General features: G+C 48.2%; 1 protein-coding gene across 6 annotated transcripts in view; it reads right to left on the minus strand.

Annotated features, from left to right (window-relative positions):
- Positions 1-24,318, minus strand: part of DPP6 (dipeptidyl peptidase like 6) — a 547,256-nt gene that overhangs the window by 84,750 nt on the left and 438,188 nt on the right. For 5 of the 6 annotated variants that reach the window (XM_064162829.1, XM_064162831.1, XM_064162828.1 and 2 more), the window contains one exon: positions 19,836-19,956. In XM_064162829.1, coding sequence (XP_064018899.1) covers positions 19,836-19,956 — 121 coding nt within the window. Of the gene's footprint in view, positions 1-15,031; positions 15,314-19,835; positions 19,957-24,318 lie in introns of those variants that run through there. The other variant, XM_064162833.1, reaches the window with a different exon arrangement.

Genomic DNA, 24,318 nt, shown 5'->3' on the forward strand with positions numbered 1-24,318 from the left:
GGTGCCAAGGAGGAGAGCTGCTCTCACAGAGGTGACAGCTGCATTTAGTATGGAATTGAAGCACTCTGTTACACTGACACCTGAACAGCCCTGTGGAAGTAAGGCTACACATATTAGAGAAGAGAGAAAGATTCACACCCCAGTGAAATCAAGAAATGGAGCAGGGCAGCCTACTCTGAAGGGAAGCTGAGCGAGGTCACCAGCAAGCCCTGGGCATGGGAGGAGAGGCTTACCCAGCTCCCCTTGGCTGAGGGTCAGCTCAAGGGCCAGCATTAATCTGATCAGAAAGGGGATTGTGAAAAGCTCATCCGACTCAGGCTGTGAAATCATGCTCCTGAATCCTAATAATTCCTACAGCAGCCAGTTGTCATGCCAGGGAGAATTACCATCTAAAGTTGCAGGGGAAAGAACAAGCTGACACACTTCTGTGACTCCCAAAGCCTGCTGCAGGCAGATCTGGAGGATTTCCTGTTTGGAAAGCAATCATGTTTCTCTACAGCACCCTCTGTGAAGCTCTCCGTGAAACACCAAGGCTCCCATTTCTAAATGGGACAGAACTGGGAAGCATCCCAGGATTAGCAGAAGAATCCGAGGTCAAAATTAACACAGAAGCTCTGGAGACCATTTCCAGAAGTCCTGCAGAAGAATGATGGATTTTTGTACTCATAAGAGCTTAGAAATGACCTCATTTTAAAACGAGAACTTTTGGGCAATACTTTTCTGCCCTCTAATCTCTTTTCTTTTCCGCTGCACGTTTCACGGCGCAGAGTTCTGGATTAAAACCCCACTAAGAAAACAAACCAACGCCCCACAAACATAACCGCTGGAGAGCCGACTCTGCACGCTCGCTAGAAGCAAGAGGGGACTGCGTTTCGCATTGCTTCGTTCTAATCAAGAACGCTGTTTGCATACTGTGTTTTATTCCCAGCAAATCCCGCAGGTTTCCGCCTGCAGCTCTCCTACCGAACCAGAGCAGGGCAGCTGCTTCTGCAGCTCCGCCGTCTCACCACACGGTGGCAGCACAACTGCCACCGCGCCGCTAAGGAGCTGAGCTGCTCCAATTCCTCCTCCATCACTTCTTGCTCCCTCCAATGATTCCGTCTGTAGGTGGCAATTACAGACCTCTGGGTTCCTGCTTTCCATTTCCTCCGTAAATTTAATAGAGTATTGCTGGCTTTATTTTTCAAATAAACTCTGCACCATTCCCAAGGACATTAAGGCTTTGTCACAGGAGGGTTTTTGCTTTCAGCTAACACAATGTTTCTCTGATCTCTAATGATGCTTTGAGGACCACTCTGGAATCATTCCTTTTTGCCAGCAAGCGTTCATTTGCCTTCCTGCATTAACTCTTTCCCTCCAAGATAGTCCTTCTCTCTTTGAGTCTCTGCTGCTTTCATTGCCTCAATGGAATAGGGGAAAAAGCAGCCAACCAAACAACCTGCAGACCAGGGCCAACTGGCTCCCTCAGGGGTCAGTGCTGGCACCAGTGCTGTGTAACATCTTTGTCAGTGACATGGACAGAGCAATCAGTGCACCCTCAGCAAGTGTGCAGATGGCACCAAGCTGTGTGGCACAGTCGACTGCTAGAGGGCAGGGATCCATCCAGAGGGAGCTGGACAGGCTGCAGAACTGTGCCCAGGCCAAGCTCATGACATTCAACAAGGCCAAGTGTAAAGTCCTGCACCTGGGTGGGCACAATCCCAAGCACAGTTCCAGGCTGAGTGGGGAATGGCTGAGAGCAGCCCTGAGGAACAGGACCTGGGGGTCTGGGCTGAGGAAAAGCTCAACAGGAGCCTGCAGTGTGAGTGCAGCCCAGACAGCAACCCTGTGCTGGGCTGCAGCAAGAGCAGTGTGGGCAGCAGGGCAAGGGAGGGGATTCTGCCCCTTGGCTCTGCTCTCCTCACACCCCACCTGCAGTCCTGGGGGCAGTTCTGGAGCCTCCAGCACAAGCAGGACATGGAAGTGTTGGAGCCAGTGCAGAGGAGGCCACAAAGATGCTGAGAGGGCTGCAGCAGCTCTGCTCTGAGGACAGGCTGAGAGTTGGGGCTGTGCAGCCTGGAGAAGAGAAGGCTTTGAGAAGACCTTATCCAGTATCTGAAGGGGGCTACAGGAAGGCTGGGGAGTAACTATTGACAAGGTCTTGTAATGAGAGGATGAGGAGGAATGGGTTTAAAGTGGCAGAGGGGAGATTGGAACTGGATGTTAGGAAGAAGTTCTTTGCAGTGAGGGTGGTGAGACACTGGCACAGGTTGCCCAGGGAGGTTGTGGAGCACAGAATCACCCAAGGTGATATAAGATCAAAGATCACATTGGGTGATTCTGTGCTCCACAGCCTCCCTGGAGGTGTTCAAGGCCAGGTTGGATGAGGCCTTGAGCCACCTGTTCTAGTGGGAGGTGTCCCTGCCTATGGCAGAGGGTTGGAACTGGCTGAGCTTTGAGGTCCCTTCCAGCCTGCACCATTCTGTGTTTCTAACCAACCAACCAAAAAAAACAAAAACCAACAACCACCCAAAAAGTCTCAGATGATTTAAAGTAGTTTTAACAGAACAAAGACATTGGACTGGATGATCCTAGAGGTCTCTTCCAACCTGGTAAACTCTGTGACTAGGAATGAGTACATATCAAATACAACAGCAGAAAGAACCTGAAGGAAACAAAACAAAAAAGCAACAGCAAAAAAAAATCAAACCAAAACAACCCAAACCCAACTCAACCAACCTAAAAACACAGAAAGAAGCAAAAGAAAAAGACCCAGCCTGGAAATGAAATACAGAGGTGTAAGAAAAGGCAAATGCAGACAGCTCAGGGCTTTGCAAACCCCTGCACTCTATGTACAAGTGAGACTGTCATTGTGAATTTTGCACCTGCTTTTCTGGCATCTTTGTCTGAATGTTGGGAAATGGTTTTCTGCCAGTAGATTGGAATTCAAATGCTCTGCCCAGCTGACTGCAGTGGCTGCCTTGCACTCTATAATCAGTACCAAGTGAGACAAAGAGTAAATGTTTTCCTGATGTAGTTTAACATCCATACTGCCATTGCAGCTGCAAACCCATCCAGGGTACCCAGCTACAAGACAGGGATTCTTATGGATAAAAACACAGAGCACCTAATATAGAATCATAGAATCAACCAGGTTGGAAGAGACCTCCAAGATCATCCAGTCCAACCTAGCACCCAGCCCTGGCCAATCCATGGCACTAAGTGCCTCATCCAGTCTTCAACACCTCCAGGCACAGCAACTCCACCACCTCCCTGGGCAGCCCATTGCAATGCCAATCACTCTCTCTGACAACAACTTCCTCCTAACATCCAGCCTAGACCTTCTGTGCTAGTTTGAGCCTAGCTGGAATGTTTTGGTGAGAACTAGATCACAGGCTGTGGAAAGGTAACAATGGTGATGTCTGCTGCACTCATAGGCTTGCTGAGATGTATAAGAACAAGAACATAAATACAGACAACAGAGTTGCTCTCTGGGCTTTGTGAGCTGCACTTCTCTCTCTAACCTAACCTGCTGTCTGTGTGACTAATCCATCTGCTTCCTAACCCCCCTGGCCAACCCTCAAAACTACCTTAAACATAAGGCAAGATCTGGGGTAAGTTAGGGGAGTGGGAGGAAGGTGGAAGGGTGGTTGGGACCCCCTCCTGAGGACTCAGGTTTCTGGGAGGGCTGCTGTGTTTCTGTATTACCTTTTACCTTGACTATTTCTGTCTATAACTGTATCTACTGTAATTCTCTGCTTGTATCTTGTGCTAAGGTGTAGAGATAAAGCTTCAAGAAAAGACTGGATGAGGCACTTGGTGCCATGGTCTAGTTGACTGGATAGGGATGGGTGCTAGGTTGGACTGGATGAGCTTGGAGGTCTCCTCTCTCTGGTTGATTCTATGATTCTATGATTCATTCAATTTCCAGAGCTGCTGAGTCTAGCCTGGGTGATTTCCAAAGTGGGGTGGGGGGCAGATAACACTCAAACCATCACACCTCCCCTGGCACAACTTGAGACAACTTGTTTGCTTTGGTACTACATGATGCTTCCAGTCTCATTAGAGGATTTTGGAGATTTTTAAAGTGAAAAGAGACTCCTTCAGCATCCACAATTAAGGAATCTGTTAATAAGAAAACAACTTCCATAATGATAACTAAGTCACAGTATTTAGCTCTTAGCATCACTTTGTGCTGTCAAGCTGTTTGGCACAACTCCAAACAATGAGTGTCACATACAAGAACATTCATAGTCTTAACACTTTTTATGGGTGGAGATAAAAGACACAACAACTTTTCAATCACTACCCAGAAAACAAACAAAGAATAATAAAAGGGAGAAATGCAGTCTGATGGCAGTCTTCTGAGGTGGAAAAAATAGCTTGTCAAGCTGGAAGCACAAGCTGGCAGGGAGCAAGATCGAGATGACATAGAATCATGAAGTCATAGAATCAGGCAGGGTTGGAAGGGAACAGAAGGATCACCCAATTCCAACCCCCCTGCCATGGGCAGGGACACCCTACCTTAGAGCAGGCTGCACACAGCCTCAGCCAGCCTGGCCTTAAACACCTCCAGCCATGGAGCCTCAACCACCTCCCTGGGCAACCCATTCCAGCCTCTCACCACTCTCATGCTCAACAACTTAATCCTCACATCCAGCCTGACTCTCCCTACATCCAGCTTTGCTCCATTCCCCCCAGTCCTGGCACTCCCTGAGAACCTAAAAAGTCCCTCCCCAGTTTTTTTGAGGCCCCCTTCAGATCCTGGAAGGCCACAAGAAGGTCACCTGGGAGCATCCTCTTCTCCAGACTGCACAGCCCAGTGAAAACATGATCCCTTTAGAATAAAAAAGCAGGGAAGAACAGCTTCAAATGCAGCTCCACATAGCCCAACTGTGCTGTGAAGGAAGCAGAGTTTGCAATGGGGTAGAGTGGAAAGCATGCAAAGAGGCTAGGGAAAATCTAAGCAGTTGGCAGTGTTCTTGCTTCAGGCAACAGCCCTGAGCTGCTGTAGAAACACTGGTTTATTCCTCATGTATTCTCAGTGTGGTAGCTGTGGTCTGGCTCTGTCTTGATGTGCAATGAAACCTGACTGGTGATGTACCACCCCGATGCAGACACCAACAAATCACAGTGCATGTGGCAAAGGCTGCAGTGCAGTAGGAGCAGGATGCAGGCCAGAGTTGTGTCTATCATTTTTTGCCTTGGGTTTGAAGGAAAACATCTTCCATCTCTACAGTGTTAGCCCCTGCAGCCCTCAGCTTGCATTCCAGGAGACCAGGACATCATAAAAAGCTTCTACCATGCACCTGGCTTCAGTTCCTGCTGTCCCACACTGACTGTCAATACTACTGCAGACCAGGAGCAGCTGCAGCCTTTGCAGCCCACCCCACTGCAGGTACTTGGTGTCTGCAGGAACGTGGTGCCCTCAGCCTGCCACACAACAGCCATCACATCCCTGGCCACATGTATTTTACTACATACCACCTGAAAGTTTTAGGATCCTCTTTAAAATACACTACTTTCCTCCACTTTCCTAATTACCAGTAACTCTGTGGAATAGCTTCCCCTGTAGACCTGTACCCACTGAAGACTGGAAAACAGCTGGTGCAGAAGCTATGCCATATGGTAGTTACTTATAGCAACATAAACTAATTGAGTGTCGAGGGGAATATAATTCCTGAGTGCTTTATCTTTTAGAAACTGCCAGCATGCCAATCTGCAATGATCTCTCCTGGTTCTTCAGCTCTGATCCACAGCAAAACCCAGACACAGTCACCTCCACGTCCTGGTTGGTATTGACACTGCAGCTGCAATGTACACAACTACATCTTCTCAGTTTAAAAAATACCTTGCACTGTGACACCCACATCTGTCATGGAAGCCAGGAAGAAAAGGACTTGGGGGCACTGGTGGATAGTAGACTGAAGATGAGGCAGCAGTGTGTCCAGGTGGCCAAGACAGCCAATGGCATCCTGGCCTGCATCAGGAGCAGTGTGGCCAGTAGGGCAAGGGAGGTTCTTCTGCCTCTGTGCTCAGCACTGCTCAGGCCACACCTTGAGTGCTGTGTCCAGTTCTGGGCTCCTCAATTCAAGAGAGATGTTGAGCTGCTGGAAGTTGTCCAGAGAAGGGCAGCAAGGCTGGTGAAGAGCCTGGAGCACAAACCCTATGAGGAGAGGCTGAGGGAGCTGGGGTTGTTTAGCCTAGAGAAGAGGAGGCTCAGGGCAGACCTCATTGCTGTCTACAACTACCTGAAGGGAGGCTGTAGCCAGGTGGGGTTGGTCTGTTCTCCCAGACAACCAGCAACAGAACAAGGGGACAGAGCTTCAAGTTGTGCCAGGGGAGGTCTAGGCTGGATGTTAGGAGGAAGTTGTTGGCAGAGAGAGTGATTGGCATTGGAATGGGCTGCCCAGGGAGGTGGTGGAGTTGCTGTGCCTGGAGGTGTTGAAGCTAAGCCTGGCTGAGGCACTTAGTGCCATGGTCTGGTTGATTGTCAGGGCTGGGTGCTAGGTTGGACTGGATGATCTTGGAGGTCTCTTCCAACCTGGTTGATTCTATGATTCTATCACATATCACATCACCAGCAGATGATGTGTATTTGCCCTCTTGTACACCAAGCCAGGCATCTGCAGGTTCTGTAAGCATACTCCAAAAGCTCTGGCGGAGCCTTTGTCATCTCAGAGCCACCTGCCTAACAGCAAAGAGATCAGAAAAAGCCATCAAAACTATAGATAAAATTGTATAAATATAGGTCCAGAAGGGTCTTCTAATCCTTTCCTTGCACTGAAATAGGATTGATGTTTATCTCAAAAACCTATGTAAAAAAATCTCCCTAATTCACTCAGAAATCCCCCAGGATAGAGATCCCTGCAGCATCCCTGGGCAACATGCCCTAAGGGATTTTCCCCTACTAGTTGTGTACATAACTTTCATGCAAATCAGCCCAACTTCTTTTAATCTTCTACAGCACTCTACAGCCTGGAAGACACTTATGTGTGTTACAGCCTCTAAGCTCAATTCTACCAACACAGCAATTGTGCCTTTTGCTTTTCTTCACAGTGAACCTGATCCCTCAAATGCATTTTCTGTGTTCTAGATTCAAGCCAGGTTGCAAGAGTTCTCCAAGCTCATCCAGGCCAACCTAGCACCCAGCCCTAGCCAATCAACCAGACCATGGCACTAAGTGTCCCAGCCAGGCTTGGCTTCAACACCTCCAGGCACAGCAACTCCACCACCTCCCTGGGCAGCCCATTCCAATGCCAATCACTCTCTCTGACAACAACTTCCTCCTAACATCCAGATTGAACCTCCCTCAGCACAAATTGAGACTGTGTCCTTTTGTTTTGTTGCTGGTTGCCTGGCAGAAGGGACCAACCCCACCTGGCTACAGCCTCCCTTCAGGCAGCTGCAGACAGCAATGAGCTCTGCCCTGAGCCTCCTCTTCTGCAGGCCACACACCCCCAGCTCCCTCAGCCTCTCCTCACAGGACATGTTCCAGCACCTCAACAGCTCTCTTGAATTGAGGAGCCCAGAAGTGGACACAGCACTCAAGCTGTGTGAGCAGTGCTGAGCAGAGGAGCAGAACAACCTCCCCTCTTACAGATGAAAATCATAGCTATTTCCTTTCAGTGAATTTGTAAGTAGTCTATAACATGTTTTTTTCTTTTCTGGGAGCAATGTCAGCTTCAAGTACTTCCTTTATGACTCTGACAGTGGACCAAAAGCACGAGACTTACAGCAAGACTCTTGCATTCAGCACCATGCTGCAGATCATAATATCACTATGAGCTTTTGTGGAGTGATTCCAGACCTTCATGGCGTAGTTCAAAAAGTATTATGCCATATTTAAAGTGCTAGGATACTAATTAGTTATTAACAGCACCAGCATCATCAGAAAATGGGGACACAGATCTCCAACAGAGTATTTAGCCTGAGGCCACTGCAATGAATTCGGTGCAGAGAAATTGAACTCATGCACAAGCAGAAGCTCCTAACAGCTCTGTTGTACAACTGTTCATACATATATATACATGGGGAAGTATTTGACTCGATGATACATTATTTTCAGGCACCTACCAAGTGCTACTTTCACACTCTGATATTGTTCTCCCTATTTCATTCATCAATGCCTCATTTTTCTTCACGTACTCCTGCTTAAGCAGAGCAGTAACTAACTAATTTGGTCTAATTTGGTTGCAAAATGGGTACCTCTTTTCTCTGATGTGCTAACTGAAGAGCTAACTGCATCCCTGACAAAGCAGTGGGAATGAAACAGTAGTGGAAAAGAGGAGAGATTTCACCACAGCAGCTGGTTACATTTTGTGGAGAGTTGCACATCCTAAATCTGCAGAGATCAAAAGACTTAGACTGGATTTAAACTGCTGCAACCAAACACGATTTGTGCTCTGCTGTTTGCTATATTGGCTGCTGCAAATCTATTCTCAGGAAAAGCTTCATATACATTTCAGTATTCTCTTTAATCACAGAATCACAGAACCACAGAGTTTCTTAGATTGGAAAAGACCTTCAAGCTCATAGAGCCCAATCATCAGTTTCACACTGACAGGTCCTCGACTAAACCAAATCCCTCAGCACAACATCTAATCACTGTGAATCACTATGGTTGGAAAGGACCACCAGGAGCATCCAGTCCAACCTTCATCCCAACAGCCTTCATCACCAGACCATAGCCTCAAGCACCACATCCACTCTACTTTTAAACACCTCCAGGGGTGGTGACTCCACCACCTCCCTGCACAGCCTGTTCCAGTGCATGACCACCTGCTCAGGAAAGAACTTCTCCCAACATCAAACTTAAACCTCCCCTGGTGCAACTTGAGGCCATTTCCTCTTGTCCTAGCATTAGTAATTCAGGAGAAGAGAGCAGCTCCAGCCTCACTACAACCTCCTTTCAGGTAGTTGTAGAATTGTAGTCACATAGCCAAGCAGACCTTTGCTCCCCAGGGAGGTTGTGGAGTCTCCTTCTGTGGAGCTTTCAAGGCCTGTCTGGATGTGCTCCTCTGTGATATGTGTTAGATAGGATTGTCCTGCTCTGGCAGGGGGGTTGGATTTGATGATCTCTTTGGGTCCCTTCCCACCCCTGACATCCTACGATCCTATGAACCCACTCACAACCTGTTGCACTGCAGATGAGTGTTGCCTTAACTTGAAAGGTTAAAATCCTGGCCAGAGCTGAGTATGAATGATTTACTTTTGCTATTACTGAAAGTCAATAGAAATCACCCAGTAGTGATTGGATGATTTTGTCCAACAAAGAAACAGTTTCATCCAGCAAATAATGAACTGCAAGGGACTGCATGGAACTATAAAAGCTACCTACAGTATTATTAAAACAGTTCAGACTTATTTAAAGGCTTCCCTCTGGCTGCAAGCATTATACCTGGAAGCACAGCATCCAACTCTAGAAAGGAGAATTTCCTTTTCCCTTATCAGCCTGGGTTGAGCTAACAGCAAGGTTCTGCCACCAAGCACAATGCCAAAAGAAGCAGCAAAACTCAGAGCTTCTCCTGAAGAAACACAGTTTAAAACAGGGCCTCTGTGAAAGAGCAGCTTCAGAGCAAACACGAACAACTCCACTGCTGAACCTCACTGCTGTTGGCTGACCAGCAACACCAGGACAGACAGCTGGCTTCCTTCCATCACCCCAAGAAGATCACTGACCACAGTAAATAACATTCTGGTTTTCTTCCCAAAGCCATCCTGAAGCCAGAAGGGTGGTGATGCAAAAATCAGAGGATGACAGGTGTTGGGTTTGGCTGGCAGCCCCTTTGCAAACAACCTTCTGCAGCCAGGGAAGGTTAAAGACTGGGCTAGAGCTGGCAAGCTTTGTCACGGTGCGGTGCTGGAGTTTGAAGCTGGTCCAGACAACAGCACATTTTGAAGTTTTCAGGAGCTTGCTGATTTCTAGGCAAGCATTCACAATGTGCACTGTACACGGCTCAACTCTGCCTGACATTAGCCAACTGAGAAGTGCCAGAAGCCTGAGGATGCAGTCTACAATGTAAGCTTCCCTGTGACAGGAGTTCTGCCAAAACAAGATATGGGATCATCCACCAAACCTCTCCTGATATGATCTGGTGAAACTTAAGGCTGTCTCTTCCTCTGCTTTAACATGAACAAGGAAAAGTAAGGCTGCATCTCATTCATCTTCCTCGCAACAGAACTACTCCTACTTCAAGCACAGGGCCAGGAGCTGCTCTTCATGCTTACTTTGGCTGTAACTTAAGCAGCAAGATTTTATGTATATTTGGCAGAAATGAGCCTGCAAATAAAGGTGAACAACAACAAAAGTCACCTACACTTTCAATAAGCAGCTAAATAAAGGTTAAGTGGGAACTGCATGACCCCAACAGCTACACAAGAGCTGTGTGTGCTGAATGGGCAACACTGAATGACGTCCAAAATGCTGGCCAGAGGAAAGGCTCTGTCACTGAAGCACCATACTGGCTTTGCTACCTCACATGAACAGGCACAGAAGTGAGCCAACAAGTTCCACACAGCCTTCTCTCTGGTACATACTTGAGGGCAAGCTGGTGATTTTTAGACTCCAGGTTTATCTGCTGTCACCTCCCAATTCTAGATGTCTCCCTACCTCCTTTTACCCCATCGCAGAAACGCAACTTCATCCACAGCCGTGAAACATTCTTTGTGACTGAAAAGAGGAAAGATCTTCAACCCAAAATCTGCAATCATTGTCCCAGTGATTCTTCAAAAAGGGATCATTTGGTTCCCTTACACTGCCTGGAGCCCAGGCTTTAGCATTCTTGAGTAAGAGATTTCTTTATCCAGAGTGTCTTAAAAAAAAAGCCAACAAGCCAGCGATGACTCAGTCTAATTCTTCATCTCATCCTCCCCTGCCAGATCTTGGAGCTATTAATTACTGGGAAAGGTTAGCCCTACACTTTGAAATATTAGGATATCTGATCTTCTTCTCTGGTGACACTAAACAGGAATTAGGAGTTCCTTGCTTCCAGCCTAATTATGAATGTCGCTTTTCAAATTCAGGTATAATTTGATCATCAAGGTTCCTGTTTCCAAGCAGAAGCTCAATGTTCTCATATTATGCAATGAAAAATGGAGCACATGGACAGATTAGGTAAGGCACTGTTACAGCAGACTTATCTAGCAATTTCTAGGTATTAAGACCGTTTCCAGAGTCCCAGGATTGATAATTCTAAACTTAAGAAATGTATCTACTTCATTTGATGGCAATACTATAAGCAAAACTGACACTGCTCAAATAACTGGCTGGGCAGTGAGTGGCTGGAGAGCAACCCTGAGGAGAGAGACTTGGTGGTGCTGCTGGACCAGACATGATCCAGCAATGTGCACTTGCAGCCCAGAAAGCCAACCAGAGCCTGGGTTCCAGCAGGAGAAGTGTGGCCAGCAAGGCCAGGGAGGTGATTCTGTCCCTCTGCTGTGCTCTGCTGAGACCCCACCTGGAGTACTGCATCCAGTTCTGGAGCCCCCATGACAAGAAGGATGTGGAGATGCTGGAGTGTGTCCAGAGAAGGATGCTCTGAAGGCTGCATCAGCTCTGCTGTGAGCACAGATTGAAAGAGTTGGGGCTGTGCAGGCTGGAGCAGAGGAGGCTCCCAGGTGACCTTCTTGTGGCCTGAAGTGGGCTACAAAAAATCTGGGGAGGGACTTTGTAGGCTGTCAGGGAGTGCCAGGACTGGGGGGAATGGAGCAAAGCTGGAGGTGGGGAGAGTCAGGCTGGAGGTGAGGAGGAAGTTGTTGGGCAGTGGTGAGAGGCTGGAATGGGTTGCCCAGGGAGGTGGTTGAGGCCCCATGGCTGGAGGTGTTTGAGGCCAGGCTGGCTGAGGCTGTGTGCAGCCTGCTCTAGGGTAGGGTGTCCCTGGGCATGGCAGGGGGGGTTGGAACTGTCTGATCCTTCTGGTGCCTTCCAACCTCGACCGATTCTATGAACTACTATTTGATTTGGCAACTCCTTCCAGGCAGTGAACCTCAGAGATCAGCCACACATGTCCTAAATATACCTTCTGATTTTTGTCAGATGATGATTAAATTATGGATAAGATTTTCCTTTATTACTGTGTCCTCTTCCCTCTCCTTCTGAAGCCTCAGGAAGGAACAGAACTGCTATGAGCACGAATCAGCCCACGGCTTTGCATGTGTGATTCCCATAACCTCAGGAGGAGTTTCAGGGGCTCTTCTCAGTGATTCCCAATGACAGGATAAGGGGCAATGGGTGGAAGCTGAGGCATAGGAAGCTCCACAGAAACACGAGGGAAAAGTTTTTCAGTGTACTGGTGACAGACCACTGGAAGAGGCTGCCCAAGGGGCTCCCTCTCTGGAGACATTCAAGACTCGCCTGGACGCATCGCTGTGTGATGCGACCAAGGGGATCCTGCTCTGGACTGGATGATTTTTCGAGGTCTCTTCCAGCCCCTAACATTCTGTGACAGGAGGGAAAATCGGGAGCCTTTACTAGGTGTCGCAGCAGAATGTTCTGCAGCTTCTTTGTCTTGACGATGATGACATCCTGGGCTCTCCCACCAGGTGTCACTGCGAAGTCACGGAAGAGCATCTGCCAGCGCTAACACAAACACGGGCGGAACGAAGATGAATAAGGCACAGGAGTCATTACTCCTCCTCCTGATCCTCAGCTAAAAATAAGGCACGGTAACAGCGCTGTGCATGCGGCTCAAGAGAGCAGAGCACCAGTTTCAAAGGACGGATACACACAGGTCGTGTTGTGTAAGAGCTGTAACCGCGTCCGGCGAGCTGGGGCTGCTGCCTGGCCGCCAGCTGTGGCTAGCGCTGACGTGAGCCTGCGGCGCCCAGAGATGCTGAGGTGCTGGAAGGTGTCCAGAGAAGGGCAACGAAGCTGAGGAGGGGCCTGGAACACAAACCCTATGAGGAGAGGCTGAGGGAGCTGGGGGTGTGCAGCCTGCAGAAGAGGAGGCTCAGGGAAGAGCTCATTGCTGTCTGCAGCTACCTGAAGGGAGGCTGTAGCCAGGTGGGGTTGGGCTCTGCTGCCAGGCAAGCAGCAACAGAACAAGGGGAGAGAGTCTCAAGTTGTGCCAGGGGAGGTCTAGGCTGGATGTGAGGAGGAAGTTGTTGTCAGAGAGAGTGATTGGCATTGGAATGGGCTGCTCAGGGAGGTGGTGGAGGCACCGTCCCTTGAGGTCTTCAAGAAAAGCCTGGATGAGGCACTTAGTGCCATGGTCTGGTTGACTGAATAGGGCTGGGTGCTAGGTCGGGCTGGATGAGCTTGGAGGTCTCTTCCAACCTGGTCGATTCTATGATTCTGTGACTTCTCACAGACATGGTGGCAGGACTAAAGCTGGAATAGACTTTGAGATGGTCTCTAGGGACTTAGGTTGATTCTGACAGTGACAGGAGATGAGAGGGAAACTCACATGCAATTATTCCTTTTGCAACCAGAGCCCCTAAATGCCAACAGAGTGATCTGCAGACCAATGGTTTCCCAAGAACAGCTTTTACATCTGAGGGCACATGCAGCAAAACACAAGGAAACCCCTCAGTTTAACACTTTTTGGATGGGATAGCCCCACCAAGAGGTGAAAATCCTTCCTTCCCCTCCTGCAGAGTGGCATCCTGCTCCTCCAGGACTTCTAAGCAGTTAAGCTAACAAGAAGTTAAGTAGCTCTCCATAGGCCATGGACCTCCGTAGGTGAACATGGGCATGCCCAGAAGACCTCTGTCCTGCTCAGGCATGTAAAGGGACACTGAATCACCCTGCTGGTTGGCAGCTGCGGTATGTTAGGAGGTCCTCCTGCCTCATTCCCCAGGATTTAGCATCACACAACCCCACATTCAATGGGCTTCTAAACTACAACACAGAGATCCCACCAACTTCTCTTTGGTACTTGCCAGCATATCACATAGTGACCCTTGGCAGGTACCCTCACTGTCAACTCTCTCACAGCATCCTAGAGCCTCCCTTGGCAACAAATGAAAACACTTTGACAGAATTCACTCCTGTTGAAGAGTGCCCTGACAAAGTGTTGAAACAAAATTAGTATTACCTGCACTTTACCTTTAAAAATGTACATTGCTTTTATTCAGCTATTCTCTCCCTATATACATATGCACATAAAGAACATGTAAATACTTTTATCCCATCACTTTGAAAGTACTTTGTGCTCTACCTTCAATTGTTTTAAAATTATCCTTAATGTTCATTACTGCCAAAACATAGAATAATAGAATCAACCAGGTTGGAAGAGACCTCCAACATCATCCAGCCCAACCTAGCACCCAGCCCTGGCCAAGCAACCAGACCATGGCACTAAGTGCCCCAGCCAGGCTTGGCTTCAACACCTCCAGGCACAGCAACTCCACCACCTCCCTGGGCAGCCCATTCCAATGCCAATCACTCTCTCTGACAACAACTTCCTCCTCACATCCAGCCTAGACCTCCCCTGGCACAGCTTGAGGCTGTGTCCCCTTCTTCTGTTGCTGGGTGCCTGGCAGAAGAGCCCAACCGCACCTGGCTACAGCCTCTCTGCAGGCAGCTGCAGGCAGCAATGAGCTCTGCCCTGAGCCTCCTCTTCTGCAGGCTGCACACCCCCAGCTCCCTCAGCCTTTCCTCACAGGGCTGTGCTCCAGGCCCCTCACCAGCTTTGTTGCCCTTCTCTGGACACCTTCCAGCACCTCAACATCTCTCTGCAATTGAGGAGCCCAGAACTGGACACAGCACTCAAGGTGTGCCCTAACCAGTGTTGAGCACAAGGGAAGAATAACCTCCCTTGTCCTGCTGGCCACACTGTCCCTGATCCAGGCAAAGGATACATATCCTGATACAGTTTGAGGCTACATATCCTCAAACCAACAACAATCATTGAGCAAACTGCAATACAAACCACTCTTTGCTGATGCTGTGCATTTAAATGCTTAGCAGGTTTCAGCTGCAGAACTTTAAACTCTCTCTTATAGGTTATCACTCCATTTTAGTATAAGCATCTATCATGCAGAGCTCTGAAAATGTTAAGTCAGACTATGAAAACATTGTCAGTGCTTATTTTAGTAATAAAAGCCATGTTTAATCTATGCTTTCATGTTACAGTAATCTATGTATCAATCCATAACCCTCCAGCTAAATGCACTAAGTAGATTAAGCTTTGATTGATTTGAAATGTTTTTCACTATATTATCAAAAGTCTACAGATCAGCATAAATACCTCGAAGAAATTCTTTTTTCCCCTTTGGCAGGTTTACAAAAGCAGAGCTTAACTTGAATTGAAATGAACTTCTGCATTTTTCCAGGGCAAAAAGCCTGTCAAATCGACTCCAGATCTGCTCTGCTTCTGGACTTAGTGAAAACCTGTGATTAATAGAATCATAGAATCAGTCAGGGTTGGAAGGGACCACAAGGAGCAGCCAGTTCCAACCTCCTTGCCATGGGCACAGGGACACCCTACCCTAGAGCAGGCTGCCCACAGCCTCACTCAGCCTGGCCTTAAACACCTCCAGCCATGGGACCTCAACCACCTCCCTGGGCAACCCATTCCAGCCTCTCACCACTCTCAAGCTCAACAACTTCCTCCTCACATCCAGCCTGACTCTCCCCACTTCCAGCTTTGCTCCATCCCTCCCAGTCCTGTCACTCCCTGACAGCCTAAAAAGTCCCTCCCCAGCTTTTTTGTAGCCCCTTTCAGATGCTGGAAGGCCACAAGGAGGTCACCTGGGAGCCTCCTCTTCTCCAGCCTGCACAGCCCCAACTCTCCCAGCCTGTACTCCAGACTGCACTCCAATAGTACACCGCACTCCAACAGCACAGTGCATCTATTCTGTCGTGACAAAAGCAATCATGTTACAAAGGAAAGAGTTCCCTCTGGGCCTACCAATCACACCAAGTGTCAGGAGCAACCCCAGCAGTGGCACTGCTGGCACTGCCATCTGTGCAGCGCTGTGCAAACAGCTCTTGGAGCGGGTGGGGAGAGCTTTCTTGATGTGCTCTTGCTGTTTGTTCGAAGAGCCCTTAAAAACTGTCTTGCTCAAACAGAAAACGAAGGATTTCATCATCATTTTCTTTCTAAAACTGCTTTTAGGGAAGGTGAGAAGCAGGTCGTGAGCTGTCGGAGAAACAGCGTGGGCACCGTCGGCAGGTTTGGCTGCCGCTGCCGGAGGTGCTGAACCTCAGCAACAAAAAGAACAGGCGAGGGAAGAGAAGTGTGCTGAACTTTCTGTGATCCTGTTTCAGCATCTCTCGCAGCTTCTCTATCAGATGAGCTGCTGGAGAGAGCTGCACAGATGGAAGGAGACTTCTACATATGCTCAGTGTTCGTCTCAGTCGCTCGCTGAGATGGCAGCAGTGCAAACAAACACGGGGCTGAGCATCCCACTCGGCTCCCTCGGGAAGGTGAAGACACATCTATAAGCATCACTGGGGATGGGGGAAGAGGAAAACCAGCTTAGAGATGGTAAATTTCAAACTTTTCCCAGGTTCCAGCATGGGAAGTTTGGGTGTAAAATATTGCATCCCATCAGAGGAGGCACCCAGGAATTGGAGATGGTTTGTAAAATAAAGGAGTCAGTAAGAGTGTGTGGGCAGAGCATCTCAGCTGCTGCTAGGGTAAAACTTCAGCTTCACTGATAACAATGCCCAAATTGCTGTGGGCTCTAGTGGAGAGATGCTGATGGTTTCCCAGTGATCCTTACCCCCATGCAGTACCCACGTTCTTCTGGGATTCTACTAGAACCTTCCATGAATGCAGAGAACTGACAGCTGAGCACTGCAGCTACATCTGACCCCATGGCCCCTCAGGTGTTCAAATGTCTGCCATGAATCCTGAAGTCCTGACTCCAGTCACAGATACACCTCCATGAGAACTACATGAGCAATACAGAGCAAGAGAAGGAGCTCAACTCACAGGCCAGCTCTGGATTTGATTTTGGATTCTTCATTCCCTCACTTGGAATGCATCAAGAGAAGTGTGCCCCCAGCAGGGCAAGGCACTGCTCTTGTCAGACCACACCTGTGCAGCTCTGGAGCCCCCAACACAAGAAGGATATGGAACTGTTGGAGCCAGTTCAGAAGAGGCCAGGAGGACGCTGAGAGGGCTGCAACAGCTCTGCTATGAGGACAGGCTATTCTGTGCTTCTGTGCTCCACAACCTCCCTGGAGGTGTTCAAGGCCAGGTTGGATGAGTCCTTGAGCGACCTGTTCTAGTGGAAGGTGTCCCTGCCTATGGCAGGGGGTTGGAACTGGCTGAGCTTTGAGGTCCCTACCAGCCTGAACCATTCTATGATTCTATATCTGAGGTATTCCTTCCTGCATCTTGCTTGGGAAGTAAGAGGAGCTTTGATTTCAATATAAACTGTGGCTGGATGTGAAGTGGCAGTTCCAAAGTCATGCCATATCCACACTTACTAGCCTGGCTTGGAAAAACCAGACCATATTTGATCATACATTCCTTATCCCAGGATGCTAAGGCAAAGCTAACAAGATAGTTCATTACAAAGGCCAAACCTGGAAGTCAATGGCAGATATTGCCTGAGCAATAAAAACCACATCAGCAAAACAAGGCTTACCAACATGCTTGGAGTTCACAAGCTCCCCTCAGCATGCTGCTGTGTGTGAGACTCTACCAGAAGACCTTATGCACTGAATGATGTTTAGCAGCAAAACACAAGTGCCAGTACACACACTTGACCTACAGAGTCACACAGCCCTGCCCACAGCTTCACCCACAAAGTAAAACACCAAGAAAATGAGCCTGTTGTAGCTTTTTAGCCAGCCCTCTGCCTACAAGGTGCTTCACTAGGAGGACATTCACTTGCAAACATTCTCTGGCACAATGTAAGTGCACATTTAAATATTCAAAGTGATCTAAACCATTCTCAGATTTTCCCACTGATGTGTTTGGTAGTTTTGTGCACTTATCTATGGGACCAACTTCTCTGAGAGGGACAAACAAACCAATTAATTTTCATTCCCTCACATTTGAGTCCAACAGCCCCAGCTGAGCTGTGATACAGAGTGGTTTAAGGAATGATTCATAGATTTACATGAGTTAATTGGTGAGTGGCATTTCACAGCCTGTTCTGTTCCATTAAGCCTCAAAGGACTAGGAGCAGCCAATGGGGCACAGTTATGAGATCACAGAATCGACCAGCACCCAGCCCTATCCAGTCATCAAGACCATGGCACTAAATGCCTCATCCAGGCTTTTCTTGATGTATCTGGGCACTTCTTTCTGCAGAGGTAAGAAAAGCTCAGGACTAATTTGGGCTCTGCAGGAGAAAGCACGACTTTAGATGGAAAATGTGTCACAAGAGAGAGACTCTGACAACTCCCAAATCCATGAGCCTTGTCAACAAGAAACTGTTGGCAGCAGTAGCCAGCAACAGAGAAGGTTGCATGTTGTGGGCATGGTGCATATATTTATATAGATGTGCTCTCTCTCTCTATATGTATATTTAGATTTCAATTCCAGTGAAGTAATAGGTTAAAAGTTTGTAAGACCCTCCAAGAGGACTGGTGACAGCTGGGATCTTTTTCTGAGCTTATGAGCTGCTGAGGTTACCTTGAGAGCAGAGTCTCACAAACACCTGAAGGGTCATTTGACAGCTGAAAGGAGTAAAGCAGAGTGCCCCAGAGGTGACTTTCTGCCATAGCAGGTCCATTTTCAAGACAAATAAACCAATTAGTGTGAGGACATGTCTGCTTTTAGAAGACTTTTAGGTAGTTAGATCCAGAGCCCACCTAGGGATGTTGATAACAACCCTGTGAAATAGTTGCTTTAAAAGAAAACCCTTTCCCCTTCCCCATTTCTGTGACTTGAAAACTGGCATGTCTGAGTGATTGCAGGTGCCACTAAATGATGAAGCAGTTCTGTTCATTAAAGCGTGGTGATTTATTACCTTCAGACTAAGGGAAAGAAAAACAGCCTGAAAAGAGAATTCTTACATCACTTCACATCATTTGCACTCCAGCACTTCAACCAATGGTTAGAATAGCAACCTTCTTGTTTCGTGGCAAACCACTGCCCAGAATCACAATGCTGAACACCACACTCCAGACAGCTCTGCAAACTGTAGCTGGTACTATCACACCTCCTGCTTATGTTTCAAGGGATGTGTTTTGAGAGATAATGTTTCAAGCATGGCCAGCAGGGCAAGGGAGGGGAATCTGCCCCTTGGCTCTGCTCTTCTAGACCCCACCTGCAATCCTGGGTGCAGTTCTGCAGCCCCCAGCACAAGCAGGACATGGAAGTGTTTGAGCCAGTCCACAGGAGGCCACCAAGATGCTCAGAGGGTTGCAGCAGCTCTGCTATGAGGACAGGCTACAAGAGTTGGGGCTGTGCAGCCTGGAGAAGAGAAGGCTTTGAGGAGACCTTAGAGTGGCCTTCCAGTATCTGAAGGGGGCTACAGGAAGGCTGTGGAGGGACTACTGACAAGGTCTTGTGATGACAGGAGGAGGAGGAAGGGGTTTAAAGTGGCACAGGGGAGATTGAAAGTGGATGTTAGGAAAGGGTTGTTTGCAGTGAGGGTGGTGAGACACTGGCACAGGTTGCCCAGGGAGGTGGGGATCACAGAATCACAGAATGTGATCAAAGATCACATTCTGTGATTCTGTGATCCTCAACCTCCCTGGAGGTGTTCAAGGCACTTAGTGCCATGGTCTAGTTGATTAGACAGGGCTGGATGCTAGGTTGGACTGGATAACCTTGGAGGTCTCTTCCAACCTGTTTGATTCTATGCTTCTAAGGCTAGGTTGGATGAGGTCTTGAGCGACCTGCTCTAGTGGGAGGTGTCCCTGCCTATGGTGGAGGATTGGAACTGGCTGAGCTTTGAGATCCCTTCCAAGCTAAAGCATTCCATGATTCTCTGTTGTGTCCTACCTTCATAGAGCCAGTCGCTGAGCCCGTTGAAAATCACCCCTTCCTTTCCCGTGGAGACCACTCGGATGGCTTGCTTCCCCACGTGTGCACAGTAGTAGATGTTGTTCTCAAAGATGAATATCTGATTTGAAGGGAAAAAGAAGAAGGAAAGAGCATTAAGCAGTGGCTCCCTCACAAGATGCTGCATTTTGCTGTTGCAGTAATTGGCAGCACAACCCCACCCGTCACATTTTTATAGCATCCTTTGTCAAACAGAGAATTTCTGCAGCTTGCTTTCAGTGCCATCAGCTAACACAAAGGTGCTAATTTACAGCAAACTGAAGCCTTGGTCCACTGAAAAAAGCTTTCCTTTTCTTGCTCCTGTCTTCATCTGAGAAATTGAAGAGTGCTGTTAGGGAATATGAAATGAAGAATGGCATTGCTCAGGGTTTAGGGAACGCAGTCCAGGGCACAGTAGCAGTTTGCAGACCTGATGGTGGTGCCACGTGGTGAGCGAACTGGCTACTGGAAACTGCTTCTTGCTTGTTCTCAGCTGCTCTTCTTCCCTTAAAACACAGCTGGCAACCTATTACACAAATCTGAATCTGGTTTTTAATGAGGCCCCAACAAGACAGTATTTGCTATCAAACAGGGGCTGTGACTGCAGCACGTTGGACGAGGCTGAGGGACCTGGGGCTTTTTGGTCTGGAGAAGAGAAGACTGAGTGGGGATCTAGTAAGTGTTCATAAAGGTCTGAGGGTTGGGGGTCAGGAGGGGGACAGGCTCTGCTCACTTGTTCCCTGGGATAGAACAAGGAGCAATGGATGGAAGCTGCAGCATAGAAGGTTGCACCTCAACACAAGGAAGCACTTCTTGACTGCAAGGGTCACAGAGCACTGGAACAGGCTCCCCAGAGAGGTTGTGGAGTCTCCTTCTCTGGAGCCTTTCAAGGCCTGTCTGGATGCTCTGTGACCTGAGCTAGATTCTGTGGTCCTGCTGTGGCAGGGGGGTTGGACTCGATGATCTCTTTGTGTCCCTTGGTACTCCTGACATCCTGTGAGCCTGTGACCACAAGGCACAGGGAGGTTGGTGTTTGGGTGAGGAGCAGATGCATACACTCCCAGGGGTATGCTAGATCTCTAGGAGTTGAGAGGAAGAAGAAGGTGGCAGATTGACAACCTGCTCCTGCCCTGCGCTTTGGAAAGCACCGCAACGTTTTCCGCCTTCGCCGTTTTGCCTTTCAAAGCCTCACTGCACTGATCAGGCTGCAGGAGCTATCAGGTAGCTGCAATGGAGAAATAATCTAGTGCTCTGATTTCAAACTGTCTTCCACACAATTCTGAACCAATCTGCAGCACCTCACAGAGAATTGAATATTATCCTGCTAACTCCAGTGCCTTGTACCCTAAAAACGTCACCCATCATCAAGATAAAAGATAACTGCAGCAGCACAGGGAAGACTTCTGTGTAATGTATCTTATAAATTAAGAAACAGCTTTTGAACTCCTCTTACACATCCAAGAGAAATGGCTCTGCATTACTTTGCATCCTCAGTTAGAAACTCATTTGAAGATATTATGAGTTACCTATGCGATATTTTCTACTGTTTTGGTTTCACTCATGGGGAAAGAGTGGCTGAGAGCAGCCAGGAAGAAAGGAAGGTGGGGGTGCTGGTAGAGAGTAGCTGAAGATGAGGCAGCAGTGCCCAGGTGGGCAGCAGAGCCAATGGCATCCTGGCCTGCATCAGGAGCAGTGTGGGCAGCAGGACAAGGGAGGTTATTCTGTCCCTGTGCTCAGCACTGCTCAGGCCACACCTTGAGTGATGTGTCCAGTTCTGGGCTCCTCAGTTCAAGAGAGATGTTGAGGTGCTGGAAGGTGTCCAGAGAAGGGCAGCAAGGCTGGTGAGGGGCCTGGAGCACAGCCCTGTGAGGAGAGGCTGAGGGAGCTGGGGGGGTGCAGCCTGCAGAAGAGGAGGCTCAGGGCAGAGCTCATTGCTGTCTGCAACTACCTGAAGGGAGGCTGTAGCCAGGTGGGGTTGGGTTCTGCTGCCAGGCAACCAGCAACAGAAGAAGGGGACAGAGTCTCAAGCTGTGCCAGAGGAGGTCTAGGCTGGCTGTTAGGAGGAAGTTGTTGGCAGAGAGAGTGATTGGCATTGGAATGGGCTGCCCAGGGAGGTGGTGGAGTTGCTGTGCCTGGAGGTGTTGAAGCCAAGCCTGGCTGGGGCACTTAGTGCCATGGTCTGGTTGCTTAGCCAGGGCTGGGTGCTAGGTTGGGCTGGATGATGTTGGAGGTCTCTTCCAACCTGGTTGATTCTATGATTCTAAGAAGGGAAACATCTGTACCTAGGCTGAAAAAAACCTGAAATTGCCATGGGTAATGAAAAGGACACAGGCAAAAAAAAAAAAAAAAAGAGGAAAGAGATGTTTTCATTTCTCTAAAACAAAAGGGAAACCAATGAAACCTAAAAGAAAGTTAACTGTGCCTAAAAATTGTTTTCCTAATGAAATCAGAATGTGTGTGGAACTCCTTGCCACACAATGTAACAAAAGACAAGAACTCCCAGGTCCCTCTCCTCAGGGCTGCTCTCCAGCCACTCACTACCCACCCTGGATTTGTTCTTGGGCTTGCCTCGACCCAGCTGCAGGACCTTGCATTTGGTCTTGTTGAACCTCCTGAGGTTGGCTTCTGCCCACCTCTCCAGCCTGTCCAGGTCCCTCTGGATGGATCCCTGCCCTCCAGCCTGGCTGCTGCACCACACAGCTTGGTGTCATCAGCAAACTTGCTGAGGCTGCGCTCAGTGCCTCTGTCCATGGCACCCACAAAGATGTTGAACAAGACTGGACCCAGAACGGATCCCTGAGGGACTCCACTTGTCACTGGCCTCCACTTGGCCCTGGAGCCATTGACAGCCACTCTTTGGGTGCAGCCATCAAGCCAGTTCTTTATCAATCCAGTGCTCCACCCATCAAACCCATGTGGCATCAGCTTGGGGACCAGGATGTGGTGCGGGACAGTGTCAAAGGCATTGCTCAGGTCTAGGTAAATGAAGATGTCGATACATTTAAATGGACTCATTTATAGACCCTTTCAGTAATCTAATTAAAACAATCTCCTTAAAACCACTGCAAAAGTCACATTGACCATGTATTTTGAGCAGGTGATTACCACACCTGCTTTTACAGTTGTTCAACCCATCTTCTTTCCAGCCAGAGAGGTGAGTGAAGTTCCTATTTCTTCACAGAGTAAGAAAAAAACAAATTCATATGCATTAATCTGCATTTTTTACTGCTCCTATTTATTTTCAGCTGTAGAGTGCCATTCTAAGTTTATGTTCTCTTTAGCCTATCATTTCTAGCATGTATAGCCTGTCAACTAAATGAGAGCTATCACTCACGTTTAGCATCTCCCAGCACAAAGTTAATGCCTGGATGCTCATTCTTTTAAATGATTAGCACATTGTAGAAGCATGACTGTTTCCTGCACAGGAGAAGGCAGGCTTGAGTTGCAAGGTTAGCTCTCAGGATTTAACTAGTAGTGTTGATGTGAAAAGGTTGATCGGTTAGCATGGAAAATCTGGTCAGCAAGAACATCCGTGAAGTCTGGCTCTGGAAGGGACACTTCCTACTGGAATGGGTTGCTCAAGGCCTCATCCAACCTGGATGAGAAGGTCCTGAATGTCCTGCAGGACTGTCTCCTGCAGGTAGGACCCCATGTTGGAGCAGACAAAGAGCAGGAGGTGGAAAGAATGCAGAGATGAAGCCTAATGAATGGATCACACCCCACTCCCCATCCCCTGAGCTGCTCAGAGGGAGGGCAGAGAGATATCAGGAGTGAAGAGGCTGAGAAGAAGGGAGGGGTGAGGAGAATGGAAGGTGTGTTTGGTTTAGTTTGGTTTTGTTTCTCACTCTCCCACTCTGTTACAATTAATTGGCAATAAATGAACCTAATTTCCCCAAGCAGAATCTGTTTGCTCACGATGGTAATTGCTGAGTGATCTTCCTGTCTTTATCTGAGAACCCCTCTAAAGCCTGTCTGTTTTTCCACTGCGAGCTGCAAAGTGGGAGCTGTGGGCTGTGAAAATGAAACACTGCAGTGAGAAAGATTCCCCCAGGCTTTTATCCAAGGTAAAACTTGTCCTTACTACACAGAATTTGCATGCCCATCCTTGTCCCCTCAGCATCTGGAAGCAGACAATGATAATTGTGCTTTCCCTCTGGGATATCAAGGGAATCTGATGAGCATTGCACCACAAAGGTCTTGGCATGTTCCTGTTACCATTCTTACATCAACTGCAGCAGAATAATGTGGGATCAACCCAGCACCAGCTCTAAAGCTTGTTGCTGATTGACTGTGCATTATTTAATGACTACTCTGACAATTTCTTCTTCTGAACCTCATAAAATGCAAACTTTGATGTTCAAATAGCTTCCATTAATGCGTTCTCTCGTGAGTGTTGTTCTTATTGCCTATGACATGATTACACCAACTCTTATCAGTTCTTCAA

The sequence above is a fragment of the Pogoniulus pusillus genome, chromosome 23 (genome assembly GCF_015220805.1).
Source record: "Pogoniulus pusillus isolate bPogPus1 chromosome 23, bPogPus1.pri, whole genome shotgun sequence".
Lineage (NCBI taxonomy): Eukaryota > Metazoa > Chordata > Aves > Piciformes > Lybiidae > Pogoniulus > Pogoniulus pusillus.